This window comes from Pungitius pungitius, chromosome 5, assembly GCF_949316345.1.
Source record: "Pungitius pungitius chromosome 5, fPunPun2.1, whole genome shotgun sequence".
Taxonomy (NCBI): Eukaryota; Metazoa; Chordata; class Actinopteri; order Perciformes; family Gasterosteidae; genus Pungitius; species Pungitius pungitius.
In genome coordinates this window covers 17,296,072-17,323,912 of record NC_084904.1, presented here as the reverse complement: position 1 = coordinate 17,323,912, position 27,841 = coordinate 17,296,072, and the positions used below count along the sequence as shown (strand labels likewise).

The window sequence follows — 27,841 nt, the reverse complement described above, 5'->3', positions numbered from 1 at the left end:
CCAATGCCACGATGCAAGGAGCTGGTGGGGAGCTGGTGCCGTGGATGCGAGGGGGAGCCGGGTTTCTGCCACCCCGTGCAGACCTACATCAAGCTGAAAGGTAACGACCATAAGGGTGTCCGAGTTCCGCCTGTAAAATATGCAAAATAAAAGCAAGCAATGTGTGGAAAAACAAACTTCCAGTGTTAAATGAACACTGGAAGTTTTATTGTAAAAAGTTATTTGGATTGTAGTATGGTGCAGATGCACACCATTTTCAGGTGAATTACTTTTGGTGGGAGGGCGGGGGATAGAACGTATCAAAATAAAAGGTGTTTTTTCTCCAAATGTATGTAATGGTGGGTTTCCTTTCTATCATTAACAAATGCATCACTACGTTTATATTACCCAGTCATTTCCACTTCAACAAATCCATGTGGCGCGTCTATACTAATCCTACTTTAGTCCCCTTTTACTTTTAGTTGGCGATGTCACCTTTATTTTGTAGTAAGCAACCGGAAGTGGCTTTTGTTACTTCTTCTGTCTTCACAACGGTCCGGAGGATGCGCACATTCTCAGTAATAAGGGGGGAGGTTTGGAGCAGCTCGTACTCACGTCGTTTAACCGCATTTCTTTCGCCAGGAATCTTCCAAAAAAAACAAACAAATACTTTCTAGGATTATTTGAAGTTCGAGTCTTTTATAGACGCGCAACACCGAGCGAGATTTCGTTTGCAGGTATTTTGTTGGAGTGAGTTGAACAACTTCGCGGTTCAGTTTTCGGAGGTGAGGCGACTTCGTTTCACCGCGAGCGAAGTGTTTCGGGATAAAACGGGACCACGGCTGCTCGGGAACTACCGCGTAGGCTTCGGATGAGGTTTAACGTGAGCTCGATCAGATAAACGGGAGACAAACGCTGAAACGAGACGCAAACACCAATTAGGAAGTTTCTCTTCCGCTCCTTTTGCTCATTTGGGATTTCTTTGCGTTGTGGGCGACGCACGTTTTTTTTCCCCCGTTTTTTTTCTTCTTCTTCTTCTTCTCCTCCTCCTCCTCCTCCTTCTCTCACGCACGTTCTGCCAAGATCTTCATTTATTTTTCGCCAACGGACCGCACGTCAACATCTGGATTTACTGCCGCGTAGAGAGCGTTCCCTCTCTGACCCACACTGGCTGCTTCACAGCCCCCCGCCGGCGAGGTGAGCCCGGAGACCCCCTTTTTGATTCCTCTTCTCTCAGTGGCTTCACTTGATGTTTGAGAGCCTCGTGGATTGTTCTCGGCAGTGTGGTCATTTCAATTAGTTTATTTCATTTGAGGCGTGTTAAATCTATTTTCACGTGGAGTCGTTTTTATTTCGGAGATGTTGTAAATGTTATTCCCTGTAGTGGAGGGGAAAAGGAGGGGGGGGGCGGCGAGGGTCTGTCTCGTGCGTGGAAACACCTCGGTCTCCTCCACGCTTGGCAACGAGAAGGGAACAAACGGTGGAGTTAGAAGGCCCCGAATGTTGCCTGCAGCCCCGCAAACAAGTCCCGCAGGGCCCCTTTTCTTAAGTCACAGCAGGCACCTTTGATCAGATTACAGCATTTGAATAACATCAAGGGTACAACGAAGAAAGCAAATGTTTGAAACTGCACGTGATGTTGCTGTACCTATACCTGTATCTTTTTATCTTTTTTTAAATTAACATTTGGGGTTGGCTTCATTGATCTGTTGTCATGTGTTTGCTCTGCAGAAAGCCTCCAGGTCCCTGTCTTTAAAACCACCAAACAAAACTCATAGTTTCCTTCCATGTGAACCACTTCTTGCAAATACAGTTAAGAAAGCTCTTAAATTCTCTGAGGTAAAAAGAAGCCCTTTCATTTGCCAGGCTGCTCCTTGTGCATACATGTATTTTTTTACTTTAAGAAAAGTGACGTTTAATCAAATGTTCCCTTGCCACCTTCAGTCATTTGATATTCCTAGTAAGTAGATTTCACTTGGCGATCCTTCAGATCTGTTTTGTAAGTTGGTCTCCAGAGGCATCGCATTCAATTTAACCGCGTGTGGATGCATTCTGGGATTTCTTCATTCAGATACACGCTGTGTCTGTGTCCTCTCCAGGGTTTTTGCGTTGTGTTTAACACCCCCCCCCCCCCCATACACATATAGTCAATTTAAAGTGAATGTACTTTTTTAAAGGACTTTTTAAGCATGAAACCGAGTGTCTCCGTCTCGGCTGGCTTGACGCCCGTGGTCTTTGCATTTGAGTGTAATCTTCATGACACCTGATCTCCCTCTATGGCACCCGGACGGCAAAATCACTGATCCGGTTCGTGAGGCTGCAAGGAAAGCAAAGTAAAAAAAAAAAAAACCCAGAAGTTTCTTGTTTTTGTGAAAACAGTAGCCCGGGGAGGCTGTCTGATGCTCTTATGGCCGCTGAACTGCAGACTGGGGCCTGTTGCTGGCTGAGAGTGCACAGACAACGAGGGACGGGGGCTCCGTCGTTTGGGAGCTGAGGAATGTTATGCACGGATGGCGGTGAACAGTAATTATGGTGCAGGCCGTGTTATGGGTAAAGGCCTGTAACCTTTGTCTTTGTGTGATGAGAGAAGCTAAATGTGTCTCGCGTGTTCTTATACTGAGTTTGATCGGCAGAAAAAAACAAGTTTTTTCTTCTGCTAGTTTTATTGTTGCGACCAGTCACTTTAATGCTCTGCTTAGTAGTGTAATTATAATTAACAACGATTATTTGTGATCACCGATCTGAAAATGTAAAAAAAAAAGCGAGCGATGCCCCCACCCTGCGCTGTGTGTTTTTTCAGTTTGGGTCGGCTCGTGGGGTTTGTCTGGCCCGTTGGTGCGGTTCAGTGGAGCAAACAAACCTTTTGATAACAGCGTTGGAGCGCTCACAGGTGTGAGATGTGTTGTTGTGTCACTTTGACCCCTGTGTCATTTCTCTCCCAATGTGTTCCATGTGACCCCCCCCCCCCCCCCATTTCTGGGTGGGTCGCTCTTATTTGGCAGGGATCCCTCAGTTTGGTTATTGGGTTCTGCTGTATATATGTATACATCTCCTCGGGCAGCATGTTTTTCTATTGAACATTGACTTTTTATTACACAGAATGGAATTTTATTGAACAGTAACTGCAGCCCAACAATCGCTGGATTTTTGAGGCTGATACTAATCGGATCTTTCTACGAAAATTGTTTTAGGAATTGTGAACAGTGTTCATGCTTTTGCAGCCCGGTGGGGTTTTAATTAGTTAATATCGGCCCACATTGGGTTTGTGTTCTCAGTGACTCATGAGAGTTCTGCCCTGTGAGTGGATGGCGAGACGACGCTGTTTGTTTTAACTCTCGCTCCCCAGGAAGATGAACAAGTGTCCTATCGTTCTTTTTTGAAGAAGAAGAAGCTGCTTCCTCCGCTCTCAATTATTGACGGTTGTCATAGTGACGAGGGCCAGGGGGACCGCGGCCGGCCTCCTCTCTGCGGCCCCTCCTGTCTGGCAGGCAGAGAGCACTTTTCTTTGGAGCGTTCCCAAACCCTGAGTCACTGCTCACGGAGCCGCGATGGCCACGCTTCTTTATCCCCCCCGGACCCCCCCGACACGGCTCAGCTGCCGGAACACTAGAGCTTTCTGAGAAAGTGAAATTGAGTTTTTGAGGGGAACACAGTGACTGTTTGAGCGACGCTCACTCGCACAATGGTTTACCTCTTGAGGAAACCCACAGCTGCAGCCCGACATGACTTTTGGCTCCTTGCGCCCACATGTGATGCGGCGGGTTTTGTTTTACACGCTGGACTGTGATGAATTGGGTTAATTTATGACTCCATTGATTTGTATGGTCTTCGTTGATGAGGCCTGTATTCAGTATTTACAAAAAAAAAAAAAAAAAAGAGCCATTTGTTTGACCCCTCCTGTCAACTCATGCGAGCAAATGGTTGTGGGGGTGGTGGGGGGGTCAATTTTGGCTTTGGGGCCAAAACCAACTGTTGGGTGATAGATCTCTCAGCGTGGAAATGATGGCCCAGCGTTCTCTCTACAAGGGTGTCACATAACAGGGTTTCTTTTTCTTTTCTTTTTTTTGTGTGTGTGTCTCAAACAAATTCCTCAATAGGGGTTCGGGGCAAGTGTTAATCTCTGTTGCCAGATGCTGCAGAGGTTATGATGCAAGCAGATGTGCATGTGAGGGTCACCCAACAGTACTGTGCCCTGTTTTTGGAGGGTACTGCGTAAACATTAGCATAGTCTCCACATTCATGACGGTCTTTAAGAGTTCATGCTTCAGTTGTTGCTTTGAAGTCTTGAAAATGTTTAATTCCCAAGAGCTGAGCAAGACGTATCGCGTGTTTGCTTGCCGCAGCTATCAGGGCGAGCTGCTTATCAGTGTTCTTGTACAAGGCGGCCCCCGAGTCCCTATCTTGAACCGTGTGGACATACGGAATATTCTTTTCTTTTAAGACGAGTGAGGAATTTCCGTGTCCACGGAAATAGATTGCCATTTGTTGTTGTTTAAAAGAAAAAGGGGGGGGGAAAAAAAGGACATTACTTTCTTGAAAAGCCACAAAACAGATTTGCGTTCTGCCTTCACGACCTGCTCTGAACTGATTTCAACCAATAGTTTGCCTTCTCGTGACAAAATGTCGAGGGTACGAGGCTTTCTCGCGGGGTGGTGGACTAATTTGTTTCTGTTACCGTTTGCTTGTTTTTCAGTTTTTTACTGCGAATGAGCCGCTGCTGATGCCCCGACGGCCTGAATGGAGTTGCAGTCGCAGAAAGGGCAGCAGCTGTAGTTCCCTCAGCAGGATGCTGATGAGGCCAAATATACTTCTGTGTCTGGTTTTATTCTCCCAAGTCCTAAGGACGCAGAGCCGGCCGGCCAACACGGACGAAGGTAAGACTGCTTGATATCTTAGAGAGACTGACACTTACTTTTTATTTTATTTTAAACTCAAAGGCATTTTTTTAATACCAAAAAGCAGCCTCTTGACTTGAGGAACAGTGCATTGCCAATCAAAGCTTTGCTCTTTTGTAACGGCCTGCCATCCTAACGCACTCCAGGCCTCGGTGAAGTCCGTCCGTCCTTCTCCTAGCGTCAGTGTTTCCTCCACCGCCCCCATTTGCCCGAGTCGGATGTTTGAGTGAAGTTAGCTGTGTCGGATGTGGCGCAACTGTCTCTGACTATTAGCAACACCGTCTCTGTTGTTCCTGGCTAACTAAGCCAAGAGGTGGGAAATGGTTTCTCTTCTCAAAAAAAAAAAAAAAATGCAACTCAAATTATTATTTTTTTGCTCTTGAAATGGCCGGTGCATCTTTTTTGGATTGCCTTTACAAAAAATTAAAAATTGAGCCCAGTCTGGCTGATGCACAAGATAAGTTCTGAAAAGGGGAACGAGGCACTGAAATCAAATCCTTAAAAATGTGTCTCTTGGATTCCGTCCAGCGGTGCAAAAGCTGCCCGGGCTTGCGGGTAAATGGGTTTGGATGTATACGCTCTGCAGTCGGAAGCGGGGAGCAGCACCAGAATATGATGACGCTCGACGCTATAATTAGAGTAATTAAGCAAGAGGGTTTCTCTTGGGCTGTGAGCCGCAGAGTCAACTTTGCGCGGCTTGTGTTTAAGCCGACAGCGGGACAGGGAGGAGGTAAATGACTCCCATCTGTAGCCTCGGGGCGGCCCCACCACCTACCGGTCCACGCTCTTCTCCTGCTTTTGTAATGAAAAGGTATTCGTTGTCACGGAGAAGAGTTAACTGTCACGGAAACCATAAATTAGATGGGCTTTTTTTTTTTTCTCCAAGAAAAGAAAAGAAAAGAAGATGCTTGTTGGAGCCCTCCCTTATCCCAGAGGATAAGGTTTCTGGGGGGGAATGTTTGTCTTCTAAGGTGAGCCATGAGTTTCCATGAGGGTGGGGGTGGGGCGGGGGGGGGGCTGATGCATTTACACTCCACCCAGTCCTTAATCACCAAATGGCCAGGTACTATCTATGCGCCTCTGTGCTTTTTCTGCTGCTCCCCCACTGTCTTGGTGCCTGGGAATGTTTCTCCCCCCTCCTGCCGGGTGACGGATGGCTTCAGCTGTCGACAAACAATCACAGCAGAAGCATTTGGTTGCATTCCCTTTGTCTCGGTTGGGGAAACACAACAGCTAGATGGAAATGGTCCCGTTTAATGCATGATTCTTTGTTTTCCGTTGTTTAAATAAGAACAGAAACTCCTCCTGAACAAATTCATTTCATTCTATTTTCTTTTAAGGGTCACCTGGAAGGACATTAAATGATTGCAGCCCTTTTCTTGAAGTTTTTCTTGGTTAGATTATTTGGTGCAACTTGTGTGTTCTCATAATTATTTCAACTTCAGAACGTCTTTTTGGATATGACCGTGAAATGTCATAAAGTTATTTAAATTGCGTTCCCAGAGGGATGGATGCTCTGCTGTCAGTCCCGAGTTGATGAGCTGCTCACTCTTGAGTTGAGGGCTCTTAATATCTAGAGCTGCCACAGTCTTAAAAAAGACTCTTTCGAGGCCCACAGGAGCTCGACTGCGTGGACAAAACAAATGAGGATTTTAGGATAAGCCCACAATCATTCGACTTTCATTTATTTCCACTCGAGCAAAACATATTGTTCATTATGGTTATAGTAACAGATCAACTCCTATGCTTTTATCGTTTGGTGCAAACCCATTGATCGTAAGAACAGGATCGTGACAGTGAAATTAATATTATGACCTATTTTGTTGCGAAGGATCTGCCCATGTGTTGCCCACATTAAGCTCAGATGCAAAATACAGTCACGGCAAGATGTTGTTGACCATCTTTTTTTTCCTGATGGATGTTAATGATGACATCAGTACTCGGATGTGAAAAGAAACAGATGTCCTGTTTCCTTTTCGTCCATTCTTCATTTTCAGCTGTGTTGAATAAGTTCAAAAGTGAAAATTAAAAGAAGTTGAATTTTCCACAACGCGATTTACGTACAGAGGATGAGCAGTAGTGCTACTACATTAACTACTAAAGCATGATTAGAAGAACATAACTCCAGTCCATCTCTATTTAAATCAAGACACTACTTAGAAACCATAAACTGTAAATCACGGTCATCTAGGTTGTGGTGAAAATTATTTTAGAAAGCTGTAATGGATTACTTGTGTCCCTGCACAACCTTTTCTAATCTTATTTTCAAAGCTGTGTGAGCGTGTGTCTCCTTAGACAACATACATACGAACTATTTTAAGGAAGCCGTGGTTTCTCAGGGCCGTTGCAGCCACAATGTGGGACTAAATGTAGTGGAACTCATTCGAATGACACAAAGAATTTCTTGTAGCTCGCATGTGTTAATCCACGCTGATTGTCAGAGGCTCATTTAGGAATGAAAAGGTCCTCCGCTGGAGGCCTTTCAGGAGGGACACTAGCTTAGCTAGTTTCTTGGGCTTGCTAATAGGCATTATCCTGTTGCATGGCTTCCTGCTAGTCCTGCCTTTTGTCCATTATCAATCCTCCCAACATGTCAGCCGCCCCTTCACTGTGGTGCGTTCGAACCGCCGCAGGAAACTCGCAGGGCCTCGACCGGCGCGACTTCACGGCCTTCAACCTCCAGGGAGAGCAGGAAATCCCAGAAGTCATTCACGCGGAATATTGCTTCCTATTTCGTAGCCGGAGTGGGTTCCACAGACCGGAGCACATTTTTGTTTTTGTTTGTCTGAACAGACTGCGGAGCTCCTGTAGTGTAAAACATTCAACAAAATAAATATCCTTTCATGATTAATATCATTAGGCTGATTTTTTAAGATGTCACTCAATTTTTTTTTTTTTCTTCCACACGGATGGTGGAACACATTCCAGATGGGTTGCTTTCTGGAAATATGGTCTTTAATTAATTTTAATCCAATCATACCGGCAGGAGGATTAACGAGATCAAACATGCTCGGATTCAAAAGAAATTCTGTAATGCGGCACCTCCCCTCAGCGCGGAGGGTTAACAATATCCTTGGTGGCATCAAATAAATAATTCCGAAAATGACTATTATACTTTTTTATTTTATGTATATATTTAAGATCGCAGCAGGTTGGTTTGACTACATTGCGTTGGATCTTACTCTAGTTTTTTTGTAGGTTGTCACGGAAGCACAAATGGTCCCGACTGTGGCCCGACAATAAAGGAACAAGCAAACTTTACAGCTTTTATGGGCACTTTATGATGCCTGTGGCCAGATTAACCGCTGGGATGTTGACCGTCTTATCAGTGGCATCTCCATTTAGAGCGCAGGGGACAGGAGTATAATAGCCCCCACCCCCACACACACACACACACACACACACACACACACACACACACACACACACACACACACACACACACACACACATGGTGCGGAGACGTTGGGTTTAAGGCCGTGTCCCGGTCTGATCACCAACGTTTATCACTAAATGCCTCTTCTGCCCCCCCCCCCCCCCCCCCCACCCTGTTTGGGGTTTGTATTTGAGGAGAAAGTTGATCCCCCCCCCCCCCCCCCGGCCCCTTTTTCCTGCTGGGATTAAGAGCCTGTCAGACATATGTGATCCAGGAAATACCTTTACTAGGCCCAAGTGGGGTCACCATAGCAACTGGCGCTAGAACCTGCCGCTGCAGGCCCTCTCTCTCTCTCCCTCTCTCTCCCTCTCGCTCCTGTGCACATGCTCACTGGCTCGCACTCCCCGCTCCCTCTTCCCCTTTATTGTTTGGAGGCCTTTGTTGTGAGGGAGGGAGGGATTAGTCAGGTCTGCTGATGCTGTGCTTGTGTTGTATAGATGTTCTTCCTGTTCTGAGGAAGTGTGTTTTACAAACACGGTGCACCTTGAACTTTTAATGATAATCTCATCTTGACAGATCGCTTACCTCGATGGCATTTGATAATCCAGTTCTATTTTTCTTGCTGTAACGGCAGAGGGGCGATGTAGGAAATGATTCAGATTTTACATTGTGGTTCTACCACGGGGGATTACTCTGTGGCGCTAGCGGGCCAAAAACAACAAGTGTTTTAAACTACAGCCGACCCGACGAGTTGAAAGACCGATCGAAGCAAAGAATTATTTCATTGACATTTTAAGAATAATTACAATAAAATCTCATATAAAAAATAATTTATATGGAAAACGATGCAGTCTACCATGCACAAAGTCTGAATTCTAATTTCTTTTAATTATAATTAAGCACAGGTTCGTAATCACAGAGCAAAAAATGTCTAGCGAATTCGCCTTCGCCTTTTTTGTTACTGCAAACAAACCGCACACTATCGTGATGTACAACGTGTCAGCGTAATCGGGTTACCCCCCCCTCCTCCTCCTACCGCGGACTACGTAGACGTTTGGAACAGTGGGGCTCAGGTGTCTCGCTTCGTGACACCTCCCTTCTCCTCCGTCCTCCTAAATTGAATTTACCAAGTAGCTTCTTGCCTCCCTGACGATTTGCCCTTAACTCAGTTTGGGTATGATTTGGTTTGAGGGAGCGGTTGGGCGGGCCGTTTGCCCGGAGGAGATCACGGAAGGACTCTTTCTGCTCTTCTCCTCTTGATTCCTCCCTGACAGGGTTCCGGGTGCCTAAAGAGGTTCCGTTATCATTTAGTTATATATTGTGCACTTATCTCATATTGAATGACATATTGGTTTTGTCCTATATTTAGTTTTTACCTTTTTTTTTCTAATCAAGCCACATATGGTTTCACATTTAAATAACTACAGAGCTTTGGTTAAAACCTGTCCCCTGCCATTTCCTTCCCCCCCCCCCCCCCCCCCCCCCCCCCCCCCACTGTAGAAACCCAGGCGGAGCTGTTCACTCTCTATCTCGGGGACAGTTTGGACCTGAGCTGCCCTGCCAAAGACTCCCCCCACGCCGTCAACTGGACCAAAGACCACGAGGCGCTGGTGGATGGAGAGCACACGCGCATCCGCGGCGCCCAGCTGGTGATCGAGACGGTGGAGCTGACGGACTCCGGCCTGTACGGGTGCACCACCTTCGGCAACCACAGCGGCTACTTCAACGTCACGGGTGAAGGAGGAATACCGAGATGAATCATCATCTTGTCGTTGTGCCCATACGTGTTGGTTTGCTCTTGAACACGTTGTGTCACTGTGGATCAGTACTAACGGGAACCGTTGTCTGTGTCTCCCCAGTCGAAACCCAGGCCTCGTCGGAGGACGACGATGAAGAGGAAGAGTCCTCATCCGAGGAAGCCAAACTCCTAGGCAGTCAAAAACTGCTGCGTAAGTGTGCTGCTGCTCTTTTCCAGTTACTAATCCTACAGTGAGAAGTGGTCGTTACTCGCGTGTCCCAAACCACATGGGTATGAGTAATTGTCATCATCGGTCACGTATTTGTAAGCCTTATTATTCAATTTGTGTGTGTGTGTGTGTGTGTCAGTCACACTCATGTGAGTGATTCCGCTCTGAATCACAGGGTTTTCGCTGCCTCCGTTACAGCCTCGACATGAGGAGTATCTCTGCTGTGACTAATCGTGGTTGACCTTAGCGGTAATCCAATTTGTCCTTGGAGTAATTAGGACACCTTTTATTATCTTGCTCCTACTGCCCACTCTGCCCACAGAGAATCCAGCTACTAAGCATGGCAGCTACGCCGACCTTGAGTTCCTACTGTGACTCCCCGAGCTTTAAATCACCCCGACCCACCCGGCCACTACTTAACTGAGACCATTTTGAAGTATTTGTTTTTCCTTTATTTATTCTTTTTTTTTCTCACTATTCTTTAGCGATGGCCCCGCAGTGGGCTAATCCAGAAAAAATGGAGAAAAAGCTTCACGCCGTCCCGGCCAGTAAGACGGTGAAGTTCCGATGCCAGGCCAGCGGCAACCCGACGCCCACCTTGAAATGGTACAAGAACGGCAAGGAGTTCAAGAGAGACCATCGCATTGGAGGCTTCAAGGTTAGCATTTAAAAATGATGCATGGTTGGAATTTCTTAGTGAATCTCTCCAAGCTCGTTCTCTCGTCACTAGTGGAGGGAAAATAAGAAACGCATCCCGCAAGTGAAGACGGGCAAGTTTCACATTTCGTCTGAAAACCAAACCAGACGAGATGAAACCCGATGCCACGAAAAGAAACCTCGTGCCGTAGTGAGAATAGCTCCAGGTTTGCAATCCTAGCCACACGTTGGGACGAAGGATAGCGTTCTAGGACTCAGCGCATCGTCTTTTCTGTAATTACATCCACGTAGCAGAACACCCACCGTGATACTGGAGCCTCTGTTGTGCTGATGTCATCACTGAAGCACAATGGTTCCGTTTGTATACTTTGTTTGGAGGATGCCTTTCACACATGTGCGCTACATTGCTGTGCTGCCACTTGTTGCTCGGTGTCACAACAAATTGGACACAATGTTTCCCACGCCAACTTGCGTGTACTTACAAACTGGCGAGGTTTAACTTATTACGGTGTCAACACCAACCGATTTCCGGGCCATCTTTATTTGAATGTGATGCGAGTTGCTGATAAAATGTGAGGTTACAACTAACTGTAAATACCACATTTTACGGTAAATATTGCCATGGCCCCTTAAATATATGTTGGGTTAAAGGATTCCATTCACAATCTAATCCTATGATATGGGGTCTCATGATAATTGCATGACAAAACATTTTGTTTTTGGCAGCTGTATGAATGTTGTTGCTTTTTTGTACCTTTTTTACTTCTATGCAAACTGCTGCATTCAGTGGCGGTTGGCTCGCAGGTGTTTGATGCATATGCACTAAGACCCGTCCTCCAACCCTGCATCTGCTCATCCCATCGCGGTGTCGGTCGAGCCTCCTTCGCGCTGCCCTAGACCATCTCCCACCCCAGCTGGGGCAGATTTAGGAGTTTCCTTTAAGCTGCCTGCATCACTCCTTTTCCCCGAGCCCCACACCCACCCAGCCCAGCCAGGCAGCACACACACAACCATCTGGTTTTTCTTTTCTTTTTTCTTCTACTTTACTTATTTTTTATTTTTTTTTAGTTAAAGGTGCAAAGGTCTGCGTTAGCGTCCGGGGCCGTCGCTCATATCCCTCCCAGACTCTTGCTTTTTATGACCGGGCTTCTATTGTTCATATCGTCTGCATGAAGACGTGCAGGAGGGAGGGAATAATGTCGACCACATGTATATGAAGGCAAGCACAACACATCTGGCAGCAGGCAGCTGGACTCCCTCATCACGTTTTAGCTAAATGAGGGAAGCCGTATGGTTCAGTCTGTGTATATGCATGTTTGATGTTGCCATTGCCTTAGAGGTCTGTTGGTTAATCACACACTGCCGGTCTTGGCAGATTTATGGAAAAAAAAAATCTATAGCGTGTTTTAGAAAAAAGCCCCAGACTTCAGTTGGCGCTAACAAGACTGGTTTGGGGCAGATGTGTATAAAACGAACATATTTTCCTGTGTTCTTTGTTTGGTTCGACAAAGATCCGCTGTTTAGAAGCATTAGGTGGTGTCACATGAAGAGGGAGTTGGGTGGTGGCACATGAAGAGGGAGTGGTGTGTTATCTTATCATCACATCACACATCATTGACCTTTTTTGCCGAAGCTTTGAAATTAACAAGAAAATAAATCTTTACAATACTTATATTGGAAGAAAGAAGTTCTTTTGGTTCCTGGTTTTAGTTGTTGAACACAATTACAGTCTTGTTCCATGCCGCAATGATTTGGTGACAGTCGTCCAAATTAATGTTAATTAGATTGCTTTAATGGTAAATGGACTTTGAGTTTTACATGACGCCTTCAGTGCTGTACACTATATGACTCAAACATACGAGGTGCCACGCGCGTCATCTTCTGCTCTAATCTTTCTCACAAACATTGGGAGAGCCGTCCGAGGGGCCCAAAGACGATTCTATATGCAGACTGTATCTCTGAAAATGCGTTTTTTTTTTTTTAATTATTTTTTTTTAACAAATGCAAAAATAATTACGAGGAGCGGAAATTCCCTCTGGTCGGGTCATCCACTGTAAACTTTTGCTTTATCTCAAATCCTCAGGTCCGTGACCACGTCTGGACCATCATCATGGAATCTGTGGTGCCCTCTGACAAAGGAAACTATACCTGTTTGGTAGAAAACCAGTACGGCAGCATCAATCACACCTACCAGCTCGACGTAGTCGGTAAGCTTCAGTTCGAATTGTGTAGTTTCCGTTTTAAAACATGATCGAGCTTTATTGGCTTATCTTTTAATAACCTGTTGAATAATCATGATGCCTCTAGTCGTGGAATTCTCCGACCACTCAAATGTGATTATCACAAAAGCACGGGGTAGGTCTGATACGGTGACTGTCTGATGAATAAAGCCTGTGTACTTGTGGCTTGACTAATGGATCCATGTCGAGGATAAAAGGGATCACTCCTCAAGGAACTTCAGTTACACCACCACGCTTTTGTCTCTTTGCTCCCGTTGCCTTTATAGACCCTGATGAGCGTTGATGTTGCTTCAGGCAGGGGAGGGTTTTGTCACCCGCCACTTAACTTTGTCCAGATTCTTGGCTCGTACGTTAACTATCGCTCATCGAAATGGAGCTGCAACAATTCATTTCTACAATAACCGCTGGTTGTGGCCATCCGTTAATGAAGAAAAACGATCAGTCCACAGCTGTAAAAACAACTGCTTTAGTTCTCAAGATAAGAAATTGCCATCTATGTTTGACACATTGTCTCATACAGGTCACCTAGTTTGCCGTCCGCCGCGGCATTTGCAGTAACAACACCCTGGTTTTTAGCTGGTTTATGTTTAAAAATCAGTCAGCTGTGTGAACCTTCATTGTACGCATCAGTCTTTAATATTGCGTAGTTGCTGCATTGCTTGCAGAGTCCAATATATTATCTGATGCTTTGAGAATAGACGGAAAGTATTCTATTTGAATACATGGCTACTACTACAGATTAAAGCAGATGATTCTTTAATGCCGGCGAGGCTTCCTCTAAATCGGCGTCTGTGTGTGTTTTTGCTTGTCTCGTAGAGCGCTCCCCCCACAGACCGATCCTGCAGGCCGGCCTGCCGGCTAACCGCACCGCAGTGGTTGGCAGCGACGTGGAGTTCGAGTGCAAGGTGTTCAGCGACCCTCAGCCTCACATCCAGTGGCTGAAGCACGTGGAGTTCAATGGAAGCCGGCTTGGTCCCGATGGTTTGGCGTATGTCCGTGTCCTCAAGGTAGGAGTTTTTCCCTTAGCGTTTTCGCAGCAACAAGCCAGTTAAAATGAATCAAATCAAAACGACTATGTTTTCTAGGTTTTCAACTTGGAGACGTCTTCTATAGTCGTCTGTTAAAGCTAATATCCCTGCGCAAGGGGTTTCATCTGATGAAATGTATGAAGTTTATCATGTTTTCTCAAACCTGAACCCAACCCCCCCCCCCCCCCCCAAACAATCCAATAATTGCTATCTGAGTGATCTACTCCAATTTCATGTTTAATCTTGCCACTCTTTTGTCTGTGTTGCACATGTCTTTATTTCCAGCACTCTGGTGTCAATAGCTCGGATGCTCAGGTGCTGACGCTCTACAATGTGACTGAGGAGGAGAGCGGGGAGTATATATGTAAAGTGTCCAATTATATAGGAGAGGCCAATCAGTCGGCGTGGCTGACGGTCACCAGATATGAGCCCACAGGTAACCACCACGCCGCGCTGCGAGGGCGACACAGTGGAGGCGCTTCTAGGACCACCTGGGGGAAAAAAATAGGGCCGCATAACTCGAGGCAACCTCAGACGTTTCTCTCCTCCCTCCCTCGGTTTCTCCCTCCCTCTCTCCTGCCTCGGTGCTCCTGACTCTAAATGACGCTATGGAAAATTCCCAGCAGAACAGTTGAAAGTGTTTAGTCTCAGGTTTGAGTTGAACCCCCCCCTTCTCCTTCCTGCCCCCATTCCTGTGCTGTGCCCTCCTAATAAGGGCTTCTCTTGCCATCTTCTTCTGTTACTCTCGCTCCCTTGCCCTTCAAAGTCCTCCTTTCACGGCTCACAAGCTTCTACCCTTTTTTTTTCTTCTCCTTGGAAGACGTACGAGTGTGAGATTTGAGTGTGGCCTGTTCTGCTGAGGAGTTTTCCATGTTACCCATCTCTTGCATGTAGAGATGAGGGTGAGGTATTTAATGTGGTGATGGGGTTGCGCAATGCGGTCTTCTGAAGCGCAGAGGGAACCTAACCTGCTCCTCCACTAACAGATACTGGAGTCCTCCTGCAGGGGCTCTCTCGGTGACTCTTTGGGCAGATGGTGTTGAATGGAGGAGGAGAACTCTCCTCCACCCCTCTTCTCCTTCAGAATCCTTTTACTCATGGTTCCCTTCCCCATCTTGGGCCTTGTTGGGTCTGCTTCTTTTGTTATTTTCTAGACCGCTGGCCTTAACACCACGGACAAGGAAATGGAAGTCCTCCAACTGAGAAATGTGTCTTTTGATGACGCTGGGAAGTACACCTGCTTGGCGGGCAATTCTATCGGGTACTCTTATCACTCTGCATGGTTGAACGTTTTTGAAGGTATCAGTGGTTCAGTCTCTTTCCTATTTTTTCATTAATCCCCATTTTCCAACTCCAGCCTGGCTGTCCACCTTCACATTTGACCCGAAAATGGCCCAATCGGACCATTTTCTGTAGAAAAATGTGGGAGGAAGCCAGAGCGAGTTCCTAGTACTCAAAACTCTCCCTCTGTTTCCTCAGCATGGCTCCTGCTCCATCTAAACTCGCTAGATGGAAGAGCACGAGCCATGCTCTGCAGTCTCTTAAATGGAATCAGCAAATGCCAAACAACCCCGGGATCTGTCTGCTACCTGATGCAACGTGACAGAAATAATAATAATAACAATAATAATAATAATCAATCAACGTATAGAAACCGGTAAAAGCAAGACCACATGCACGGAGGTGTTCTTAATGGTGCCATGTAGACCGACACATTGAGGGGTTGATTGGCGTCTCTGATCATAAGGTGTCTCTCCCGTTCGGCTGTTTATCTGGTGTTTGCATTCATTTTGGTGTAAAGCTGATTTTCTTTGACAACCGCCCCAAATGACATGTATTGCTCATGTCATTTCCCGCTGTGGTCACAGCGCCATGCTTTGATAATTGGCCCGCTGCGGTGGATGTGTCTCATTCCTGCGTTTTTTGGAATGGGCATTTGTCCAATTATCAAGCGGCTTGTCAGTCAGCCTCTTCGCTGGTGTTGGTTTAGGGGTGTAACGGTACACTTAAGTCAGTTTGCCCCCCCCCCTGGTTTGGGATGCATTGTTCAACATGTAGCGCTTACAGAAAGAAAATATGATGAATCACCCAATGAGACGGAAACCAAAGCAATCAGTAATAGCTTTCAGCCCCAATACTGAAATTTTAAATTGAAATACAAAAATAAGCAATTTAGTAATATTCTAAATAATGACCTAGAATATCTCTTCAACAAGTAACGCTTTTAAAATTTAATTGTGCATTGACACCAGAACAGAATCCGCAGCTGTATGAAATGAAGATGCTCAAGAATATAAAGGCTATTCATAAATAAATGACCTCAACAGGATTTGGGTTCTCGGGTAGTCTTTTGTGTAAACAGGAACCCCAGTTGGGACTGATTTGTGAGTTCTAGCTGCTTCCCACAATGCCACATCCCAAGCCACGGTATGCAGCTTTGCTGAAATGTGGAACCTATTACACACCTACAGGTGGTATGAATAAATCCCGGTGTTTTCACTGAATGGGAGGAAAAAAACAGGATCTGAATTGAACGATTGTTTTACAAAATAAATTAGCATTTCTCTTTTACATTAAACCGTTTTCTTAATGGAGACATTGTTTGTATCACCAGCACCAACACACAACTCATTAAAAATAGTCAAAAGTATACATTTGGATTTTTAAAAAGTTGAGCGTTTAAACTGCTGTATCGACCTCATGCTTTGTGTTCTGCTGCTTTTTAGACCTACAAATAGACATGAAATGTGAATTAAGCCATTTGATGGTGTAGAATGGAGTTGTTGAAAAATGGTGTGTGTGTGTGTGTGTGAAGTGTGGATGCTCTGTATGAAAGTCAGATCCTTTGCACACTGTTATGCTATTATCTAGCACAATGATACTATTATCTATCACAATGCTACAAGTATTAATGCGTTTAAAAAAACAAAACAATGGTGTGTAAAAATTAGGGTCCTTTGGTTTTTTCCCCCAACTAGTTTAGTGATTCATAGACTTTTCATATCAGCAAAATATGTGAAGTTATGTGCTTCAAATGAGGGATAATTGGGCCCCAATTAAACAGATTTTCTTTGTGGCAAAGGCTCTGGTTTTCCAAGTGTGTGTGTGTATGTGTGTGTGTGTTGGTCTATTAGTGTTGCAGTTGAAAACTTGAAAGCATGTGTATGATTGGTGTGATTTAGACTGTATATAAAGCATATCCATCAGCCGTAGTGCAATTTCATAGATGACAGCTGACCCCTCCCTTCCCCCTGTCACCTTGCACCCCCTCCCCTCCCATCTAGCGGTCCCGCACTATCCTCCGGCCAACCACACCTACCTGGAGGTGGTAATCTACTGCGTGGGCTTCTTTATCATCGCGGTCATGATTGCCATCGCAATCATAGTGAAGATTCGCTCCTCGTCAAAGAAGAATGACTTCAACAGTCAGCTGGCCGTCCACAAGCTGGCCAAAAGCATCCCGCTGCGCAGACAGGTAACAGAAAGTAGATAGGGGGTTTGGAACGCATATATACCTTTTCATCTCTTCTTTCTCCCTCCATATGCCATTTGTTGAGGTCATTTCGTAAATGCAAAGCTTAACAATGTGTTTGGAGCCGTTTGGCTCGGCTGCAAACAGAAAACTAAAAGCTTTTATTCAAAGGGCTTCCAGCTTCATTGTAGCTTCCTGAGGTATTGTACCACCGGTAAGTATTCAAGGAGTATTCCTTCTCCCTTCACATGGAAGACCTGACTGCTTTGGGTGGTTTTAGTACGGTCGTACATTTGATAAACTTCTAGTCAAAAAGATTTCGGTCACTGTCAACTTTTAAAAAAAAGGTTCTTGCTATCCGTTCCACTACGGGAGGAGTAATGTCAGTCCTCTTTCCCTCAGGTGTCCGTGGACTCGAGCTGCTCCATCCACTCCGGGGTGATGCTGGTTCGTCCGTCCCGCCTCTCTTCCAGCGGATCTCCGATGCTGTCCGGCGTGTCTGAGTATGAACTGCCCCAGGATCCCCGCTGGGAGCTTCCTCGGGACAGGTATGTACGAGGAGAGCGAGTTTCTCTCCTCCAATTAGCCGATGGCAGAGGCAGCAGTCTGTGGAGAACTTGAGTAAACTTGAGAAAAAGCAGGGTCTCTAATTAAAACTAAGTTTGGAATCAACTTTTTGAAATGAAAGGCCAAACTTACAGAGACGCACACAATACAGATTTGGTGTTGAACTTTTGATGACTGTCTCATGTTTCGCCACCTCCTCACAGACTGGTCCTTGGGAAGCCGCTGGGCGAAGGCTGCTTCGGTCTGGTGGTGATGGGAGAGGCGCTCGGTCTTGACAAAGAGAAACAAAACCGTGTGACCAAGGTTGCAGTCAAAATGTTGAAATGTAAGTTGGCTGTTCTCAGTTTTCTGAGAAAATCCTAATCTTTGGGTGATTGGTACACTAATACAATCTGTTGATGCAGAGGGGAGTCCCCTTCATTTTATAGTGAGAGATCTTAACAAAGTCTAAACTCAGTGCTCCAGGGATGAGAGAACTTCCAAAAGTGAGATGAGCGGATACCAAGACATCTGCCACTGGATCCAAGCCACTTCGCTAATGGGATGGCGGAGTACAAATTTATGAGAACCCTTGACATCGCACATAAAACAGTGTTCATTAAACTGCACAGAGGAGTGAGGATGTGGGGAGAGTAGCATTTATTGTCTCCTACCGTAAGTGCCTTTTGTTCAGGGAGATTTCCACCGAGACAAACGTCGCTCTAACTGTGGGTGCATGTACTTTCTAGGATGATTATTGTGTGAGCTTTTTCCCCAAAAGAGAATTGCCTAATTGCCCCAATGTGATTCATCCCCACAGCTGATGCCACAGAGAAAGACCTGTCAGACCTGATTTCAGAGATGGAGATGATGAAGATCATTGGAAAGCACAAGAACATCATTAATCTGCTGGGAGCCTGCACACAGGATGGTAGGACCAGACAGTCTGGGGTCTGCTGCTGACCGGCCCAACACACACACACACACACACACACACACACACACACTGTTGTCTGTCTTTCTGTTGTGCAAACTACCGTGAACCCCCGCTTGGAGAGATGTGTATAACAGCATGAGTAAACCAGTCTGACACCCACTTCCGAACTCTCACATTGAATCGCCGCAGCTGCTGCCATTTCCCTCCAATAGTCCCCGACGAAAAAAAAACTAAAGAGTTAACCTCGGATGACCCTGCAGTGCACGCCGCTCTGTTGCTTTCACACTGGAACACAGATCTCTTTGATCACTCCACTTTAGTGACTGTTTTGAAATTGAGTTGTAACTCTTTAGCGTGTGTCTATTCCTTTCAAAGTGTTTACAACTTCTGCAGATAGACCACGTTATTTTTGTTCGCCGGCCAATAACCCAATTCTGTCAAAGTGTTCAAGTCCACACATTGTCACTCACAAGTGTAAAGAATCCAATTGATGTCAATGGCCTTGTGAGTAGGTTTGAGAAGCTTTATTGAGAAGATGATTGTTAAAGATAATGAAACATTTTCATCATCAATGAGTCTGTTTGATGGATTACTCGACAAATCAAGAAGGGAATTAATTGATGAAAAAAAATTGTATGGTGCTTTACTTGCCCGCGCTTCACTCATGTGACGCATCAGTCTGATATTTCAGTTTTAAGGATTTGGTTATGGTTGTAAATATAGGTTGTCGCCTTCATTTCTATTAAATGTACAAAATAATACAGATACTCCAAATTGTATGTTACATGGCCTCATTTTAGGGTGAATACATGGTGGTGATTTACTCTTTTCTTTATTTTTAGGTCCTCTGTATGTGATCGTAGAGTACGCATCCAAGGGCAACTTGCGTGAGTACTTGCGAGCTCGGCGCCCACCAGGCATGGAGTACTGCTACAACCCGGCCCAGGTTTCCGTGGAGACCATGTCAATCAAAGATCTGGTGTCCTGTGCCTATCAAGTGGCCCGAGGCATGGAGTACCTGTCCTCTAAAAAGGTAAGAATAAAGGGAAAGTTGAAAAAAGGTACAGGAATGTCTTTAAATAGTAAATATTCTCCCAGGACGTCGCTTCACTTCTATTAATTTCTGTCTTTTCTGCAGTGCATCCACAGAGACCTCGCCGCTCGCAACGTTTTGGTAACCGAGGACAACGTGATGAAAATAGCAGACTTCGGCCTGGCGAGAGATATCCACCACATTGATTACTATAAGAAGACCACGAATGTGAGTAGCCTTCATTCCAAGAGCACACAGTAAAGCCTCAATACCTGAGACGGTAACATGCAAACATGCATTCATTCTTCACAGGGACGCTTACCTGTCAAGTGGATGGCTCCCGAGGCTCTGTTTGACCGGATATACACAAACCAAAGCGACGTGTGAGTAGTGCATGTCATTGTTTTATGTGATGGGAGAAAAATATATTTTAGTGTACAGAAAATGTAGACGTGCCTTCTTTCTGTCTGCAGCTGGTCCTTCGGGGTTTTGCTTTGGGAGATCTTCACCCTGGGGGGCTCTCCCTACCCCGGAGTCCCAGTGGAGGAGTTGTTCAAGCTGCTGAAGGAAGGTCACCGAATGGACAAGCCCTCAACATGCACTCATGAACTGTAAGGAAACACCGTGAATCAAAAACGTTGCTGGGACAGAGCTTTTAATATCCATTTTTGAGGTGGAACTAATGGGCAGAATATTAAATGATACTGCATGGCCAGATGCTTTTAATTATAATTTTTAAAAAGGTCTTTTATTTTTTGACACCTTACGCTGCATGTGCAACATATGATCAAAACAACCCTGTGGTTATAACACTGCTGCATTGTTGTAATCACAGAGGAGACGCCATGAGGATGGTGTTTCTGGCAACGGATGGTTAATGAGTTGCAAATAGAGGATTTCTCTTTTGAGCTTACAGCATTGAGGGGGATGACGTGGCCATCGCCAGGTTTATCGCTTTTTTCTTTATGCGTCATTTTAAAGCTGCTGCCTGCAAGGCTCTTAAGGTGCTGTGTTGCTGCTGCGTTTTGTGCAGGCAGAAATTGTCTGGTATTAATATTTAAATTTGCCCTGTTGTATCACAAATATTCCAGGTGCTTAGCTACATAACAATGATTACCGTGACGCCCAATAAAAGGAAAGGCTCACACTTGAGGGAGCTCCAAATGGAACATGTTGACTTTAGACTAAATATTAGAACTTCATGTTGACATTATTATTTTTTCCCCCCCGCTCCATTTTAATATCCCTTGTTCTGCAGATACATGATGATGAGGGACTGCTGGCATGCGGTACCTTCAAATAGACCAACATTCAAACAGCTGGTTGAGGACCTTGACCGCTGCCTGGCCATGACATCAAACCAGGTCAATAATCCTCTTGACATCACGCAATAACAAGCACAACTGTTTTTTTTGTTGTTGTTGTTTTTTTTAAATTAAATGTAATAAACCGTTTTACTCCTCCCCTTTGTTGCCTACAGGAGTATTTGGAGCTGTCTGTACCTCTGGACCAATATTCCCCCAACTACCCCGACACCCGCAGCTCCACGTGCTCCTCGGGCGAGGACTCGGTCTTCTCCCACGATGCCGGAGCAGAGGAGCCCTGCCTGCCAAAGTTCCCTCCCCACTCCAACGGGGCAGCCATCAAGAAACGCTGACACCTCCATGTGGATTCAGAAAAGAAAGACATTGACATTTCCTCCGCTCCCTGCCTCGTGGGGTTGGACTCTACCCCACATTCCCAGAGATGAAGCTAAAAAAGAAAAAAGAAAACGCTCTGTGCCCTGTGAGAAAGCAGCTTGGAGAGACGCCTCGTAGAACTTGTTTGATCACATGGGCCGAGGAGTTCAGCCGTCTCCACAGTTCTTGGTGGTGACGACGATGTCAATGGGGCACTTTGTATTACCGGGCCTGGCAGTGTGGAGCAGTGTCGGGAGGAAAAAAAAAATTAGAGCAGACTCCCACTGTTCTTTCCAGTTTGGGCATTCCACGGGTCAGGAGATTCAAAAGGACTGACTACGATAATGTCAGGTTTTGGTTGTTGTTTTTTTTTGTTTTTGTTTCTTCCTCCCCTTCATTGTTTCATAAGTAGTGAAGGACAATATTCTGCTTTTCTGACCAAATCCAGAGGACATGCAGCACCACGGCCCTCTGCATCATTCACTATCTTATTGTAAATACAGTTAGAAAATTATAAATATATATTTACATTGTACTCTTATTTTTATTACCATAATTGATTTGTTTTCTTTTGTACAAGGATGCTTTTGTTTGATCCATTTTTAATATAGTCGTTTGGGGCAGTTGTTACATAAGAATATCTCTAAATTGCTGAGGATGACGTGGCGGGTTTGTTTTTGCTGAATCACTGCTTTGATTCCCCATAAACCTACTGCATAATCATCCATGAAAAAAGAAAATATATAATATATATTGGGTTTTCTGTTTTTCAACCAAGTGCTTTTCATGACACAAAGCTGCAATACAGCTTAACTCAGTGTTTGGGGTTTCCTCCATCAGAAAATATTTGTGAAAACATGTGTTGTGTGAGTGGCTGGATGTCTGTGGAACATGGGATGTTCTCTCATTCAATGTCCATTGATTCCCGAGGATGGTCACGACTTTAAATGTTCCTGGTTGTATGCCACGCTTGTTAAGATCCAGAGTAATTTGCTAACATCGTGCACTTCCACTGTGCATGCCTTCCATGTGATGAACTTGTCTCCTACTGTAAATGCTTTAACAGGAGTTACATTTTGCTGCCATATAACTTCCGATGAAGGGTTGCAGAACACGTATTTCATCGTAAAAGGATTACATTAAATAAAATGCTATCGAAAAACAAACCGCCAAAGCTTTCAGAGTTTGAACTCGACTCCATAAACGGGTCAATAAATATTGAGATTTTCATGTTTTGTGATGTAAATCACAAACATTTGACCCGGGTTGCTGGGGGCTGATTAGATATGATAATGCGCTGCTGACATCAGGCGTAATGTTGGCCAGCACGGAGCCACAGCCGGCAGTAAACATGTGATTTATGGCCGTGGGAATGGCTCGGTGAGTGCTGGTGCTACGCTTCCATCCATCAGCGACACCAACCTTGATGCCTCGTGTTTGGCTCTGGCTTCCTGCCATTGGCCGACGCGTCACCTGGTTTGCAGTCTCCGCGCAACAGGCCAAAATCTTGCAGCCAGGGTCAATGCAGTTAGCCTTCTGTTCGTACTGCACTGCCGCGGAGAAGCAGAACGGTTTGTTAACGAGGAACAGATTCCCCCCCCCCCCCCCCCCCCTCCAACAGTTGTATGAATCCAAGCTGCTGGGAACATACGGTATGCACGTCATGGCCTTCAACGGGTACACCGTCACGCCCGGCTTCTCGCGTGCAGCCGTGTCCCGTTTTCCACAAACTCAAAGGGATGCAAACATATCATCCACTCCTGGAAACGGGGGGGGGATTATAAACGATATCATCTGTGCCGTGGTTGAGGTGATGATGAAGAGCACCGTTTAAGAACACAAAGGACTGGAGAGGCCTTGCTTTATAACCTGCTAATGGTGCAGAGTGAGGAGGACGTGTGCCATTAGGTGCAACATGTTACGACTTCTGACAGATGGCACAGGATGAGTTCGGTGAAGGAGAGTTCGTCAGCTATCCTCCATCGTTGCGCCCTGCTGATAGCGGTTATTTGTAGTGATTATTCCGTTGTCATGGGAATGCACACAGGAAGGAGTTTGTTGTGATCGGGGAACGTTGACAGCATCTGATCATATGGTTTCCAAACAAAGATGAAAGCAACTGCCATGTCCTGTTATTGTTTTTAATTACTATCTGTGGGCTGATTTTGTTTAAACTGGAGTTGGGTCACCCAAACTTTGCTTAGTAAACGAAATGGTGTGTCAAGCTTCAGCAACTTAATTATCCACAACAGTCGGGTACTTTCCATCAGTTTAACCTTAAATTGGCGAAGGAATGCTACATGACACTTATTTGGTTTTATGGACCAAAGAACTATGACATGTTGGAATTGTACTCGCCCATATTTTAGTTATACTCGTCGAATTTAATGTTTTCTGAAAAAACGGGATGAGTGTTTAACCTCCCATCAGATAATAACATAATTTCCCCATATGTCACATTCATAATTTTTAAAGAACCTTGAAGATGAAACAGTGGATTTTAGTATTTTATGTCTATTTGTCATAATACAAAGTGAAAACCGTTTCACTTCAACCGTAAGTCTTACTTAATAGGTATATGTGATATATTTTACATTAAAAACATGTCTATATACAGTATTTCATTTCACTGCCATCACTCAGGTAATTTCCTTTTATTAAAATTTTAGTTAATTGACAAATTTGGATTTAGATGGAAAATCATCTATATATTTTTTTTTTTCAAAAGTCGGTAATCTGAGTAAACTGAGACGTGCGTGTTTCCTCGGGGGGGATGTTGAAAGAATCTCTTTGTGTTGTTTACCAGAGATGGTTTGATTCATTCCATCTCCAGGCCCAGTGAGAAGCCTGAGCCTCACAAATTAATCTCCACCCCCGTACCGCTTTCAGTCAGTGGTGAAGAAGCACAACCCCGCCCCCCAACTCTCTGCCGCCCCTTTGGAGAAGACACGCCGTCAATCAAGAGTATCTTTCTCAGCCGCGGTTAGGAGACAGGAGCCAAGGGGAGAGGAGCCAAGGAGGGTGACGCCACCGATGATGATGGTACCGGTGATGTTTGGTGCGTTTCTGCTTATTCGAGCCTGTTGGAAGCGGGGAAGCGGTGACATCAGCCCGCTGCTGGCCCCTTTGTCTCCTCCCAAATGCACAGATTATTTATGGGAGCGAGTGAGGAGAGTTTAGTGGAAGGGAGCCTGTCGATGCGCACGAGGGGGACAGCAGTGCGGTCCTGGAGCTCATGAATATCATTCTGGCCAGCGTCCATGGTCAAGGTGAGGGAGACCAGTCTCCTGTCCTTGCATTCCTGGCTATGATGGGCTCATAAACAAAAGACCTCAGACCTGAGGTGTGTGGGTAACCGCAGCAGACGGGTCCAGCTCCTGTCCACCATGAACCCAGGAGGAATTTCTTTATTTAATATTCTGGTTACTGCCCCAGATTCTCCGCCCTTGTTGCTAATAGTTAAGATGATGAGCAGCTGTTTTGTGCCTAAATACGGATTGTGGTTTTGGGGGCAGTTCACTCTCGAGGACATTTTTCTCCACAACAAAACGAGCCACACTTGATAGTTTATAAATGTTTGTGGACGTCTCCGCGATGAACCCCGAGTCGGCCTCCGGAAGTTAAGATAGACGGACGCAGGCGGTCGGCGTTGTTGACGTGTCCGTCTCCACCGAAGGGCCCGGGCCCCTGTTTGTGAGATGGCTGTCTGTATGACAGGTCCCCAGCGCCCCAGCTGCTCTTTGGGAGAGACTTAACAGAAGGGGTGAGCCCGGGGCACGGACTGTCACTCACTGTGTGTCTCACTATTGTCTTTGAGTGGCTGGCACAACAACAACAACAAAAAGCCTAAGCAAACAAGTTGATGGGGAAGCATCCGTTCCCTGCACTGATATTATCATGTTAGGATCGGGTGGATTTAAATGGAATAAAGCTTACATTGTCATTATTTAGAAATGACTTTTAATTACAGTGTGCTTAGTACTGCAAAACACATAACATCAAGAGAACTGTGATATCTCACTTTTCACAGCATGCATGTTGATTACAATCAGGACAAATCTTTTTCCATCAATGTTTGTATAACAGTATTCACTGTTTTTAACTGTAGTTGGTTTAGTTCAGTTCTGTCACAAAGCAACCTATGCATAGCAAACTTAACAAAACAAACAATGTTTAACATACATCCAACTACAATTGCATAGTATGCAGAATAATCTAGTTTACCCATGTTTCTTATCTACCCATTTTGGTGATTCTAAAGTAAAGTACTGGTACAAGCTGCAATATTTAGCAATAGTTATGTAAAACATTGAAAAGATATTGTTAAAAACCTTCTCTAAAGATGTTTTATATACTCTGTGATAGGACCAAGGATCCAAGGTTTACCCAATCCACTGTATGCTTTCTCTCCCATTTTGAAGCCAATGTTTCTTACAGCAAAACATCAAAGTGTCTCTTTCTAGATTTGCGGAAGAGTATTTATGGCATCCGCAGACATGGGTGTGGTCAGGTAATGGGTGAAGGGTGGAGCCAGTGGTGCCCGCCCAACAGGGTGTGTTTTTTTTTTGTTGCCTGCATACAAAAAACTGCCGCCCACAGGCATGGGCCCCCGCCTCTTTCCCACCAGATCGACTTTCTTCGGTGCAGGAATGAGACATAGACAGCTCCTCCAGGCAGAGACACATAATCTGGGCATGTCAGGGCCTTTATCAAACCGGCTCAACCGCTGCGCTTCCCCACAGTCCCCACAGGCAGCAGGACACCTGCACGCGCATTCCTTTGACACATCCACGTCCCGAGAGGCGTCTCACCTGTCTTCCATGGCAGCTGGGCTAGAAGATGAGGGGGGGGGGGGGTGGGTAGGGGCACAGTTGCTCCTCCGCATTGTCCTGATTGAAAAGTAAGATGGCAGCATGGCCTTCGGTTTTACTCATCCCACGTGTCCTTAAAATGTCAAAAACAAATCCCCCGTCTCAAAGAAAACTTGGTTTTTGGTGTTTGTACCGGGTTTAGTCAGTGCGGCCTTGTTTTCAGGCTCGCGTGAAAGAAAACGAGAGTATGACACCAAAGATTAGCTTAGGAGGCCTTTTATAGCCCCTTGAGGACGCTGCGGCACACCTGTGGGAGCCCCTCCCTCGGCTTGGCTTGTTTCAGTCAGTCACCGTAAGTGACCAGATAAGAGAGGGCATGAATCAAAGCGGCAGCCTCGTTGCGCACAGGACTCTAATCATATCACACGGCCCCGCAGCCATATGTCTTTGTACTCTCTTTAATTGAATCGAGCCCGGGATGAGATTGGCTGACATACCTTCCAGTGACCGGTGCCGCACTTTAAAGAGCGAGGAGACGAGTAAAGGCAATTTGGGACAGTTTGTTTTCTTGGCACAGAGTGGGACATAATCACGACTGTACCCTACAGCCTGCAGTTTAATTTCACAGATTTCATTGCTACCTTTACTAGACTCTCCTCAAGCACCAACCTTTATTGTCCAAGGTGAAATAATTGTGAATTTTATTGGCATGTTGGCAGCCCGGCGATTGCTTCTTAAAGACGGACTCATCAAACACCACCGCTTTGCGCTCGGCGAGCCTCGTAGTGACAAACACTTACCTTATTGAATTTCTTGGTGCTGTGTGAATGCAATATTTGCTCCTGACTCACAGAGGAAGACATCTGACGTCAACTTATCCTCTGACTCGGCCAACTGAATTACTGGCATCCCATCGGGCCTCGCGAGGACACACGAAGATCGAGTTAATGAGTTAACGCTTCCCAATCGACCGTTTGTTCGGGCCTTTTGTCTGCCCGCCGTCAATCATTCTGTGCAAAGACATGCAGACGAGCTGCCCGCCCCGTTGCGTTGGTGCAGTGCGGCCTCAACGGTGTCGAAACGCCACAACGTGTGCGCACACGTCGGCCCCGGAGTCTCCGCACCGCTGCGACTCCTGTATGGAGCGCGTTGCCTGGGGCCGCCGGGATTTTCCCTGAAAAGCACTGAGGTGAAACTCATTTTGTCTTTCTACCTACTTTG

General features: G+C 45.6%; 1 protein-coding gene across 2 annotated transcripts; it reads left to right on the top strand.

The window, feature by feature from the left end:
- The first annotated feature begins 544 nt into the window (after positions 1 to 544).
- Positions 545 to 22,769, top strand: fgfr1a (fibroblast growth factor receptor 1a). Of its 2 annotated transcripts, none has more exons than XM_037482845.2 (18): positions 545 to 1,176; positions 4,673 to 4,853; positions 9,751 to 9,984; positions 10,110 to 10,199; positions 10,703 to 10,875; positions 12,958 to 13,081; positions 13,931 to 14,121; positions 14,428 to 14,578; positions 17,427 to 17,617; positions 18,017 to 18,162; positions 18,385 to 18,506; positions 18,981 to 19,091; positions 19,940 to 20,130; positions 20,236 to 20,358; positions 20,443 to 20,513; positions 20,604 to 20,741; positions 21,389 to 21,494; positions 21,611 to 22,769. In XM_037482845.2, exons 2-18 carry the CDS (start codon positions 4,700 to 4,702, stop codon positions 21,785 to 21,787), a joined length of 2,493 nt encoding a protein of 830 aa, XP_037338742.2. In that variant the 5' UTR covers positions 545 to 1,176; positions 4,673 to 4,699; the 3' UTR covers positions 21,788 to 22,769. The 2 variants fall into 2 exon arrangements, with proteins under 2 accessions (XP_037338742.2, XP_037338743.2); XM_037482846.2 differs by lacking the exon at positions 14,428 to 14,578 and adding an exon at positions 15,297 to 15,441 and having other exon boundaries at positions 546 to 1,176.
- The last annotated feature ends 5,072 nt before the right edge of the window (positions 22,770 to 27,841 follow it).

Coding starts and splice junctions, on each gene's coding strand:
- fgfr1a (XM_037482845.2), top strand. CDS start 4,700: ATGCCCCGACGGCCTGAATGGAGTTGCAGTCGCAGAAAGGGCAGCAGC. Junction 14,579..17,426: donor CACCAGATATGAGCCCACAG/GTAACCACCACG, acceptor CCTCCCATCTAG/CGGTCCCGCACTATCCTCCG. Junction 19,092..19,939: donor GGGAGCCTGCACACAGGATG/GTAGGACCAGAC, acceptor CTTTATTTTTAG/GTCCTCTGTATGTGATCGTA.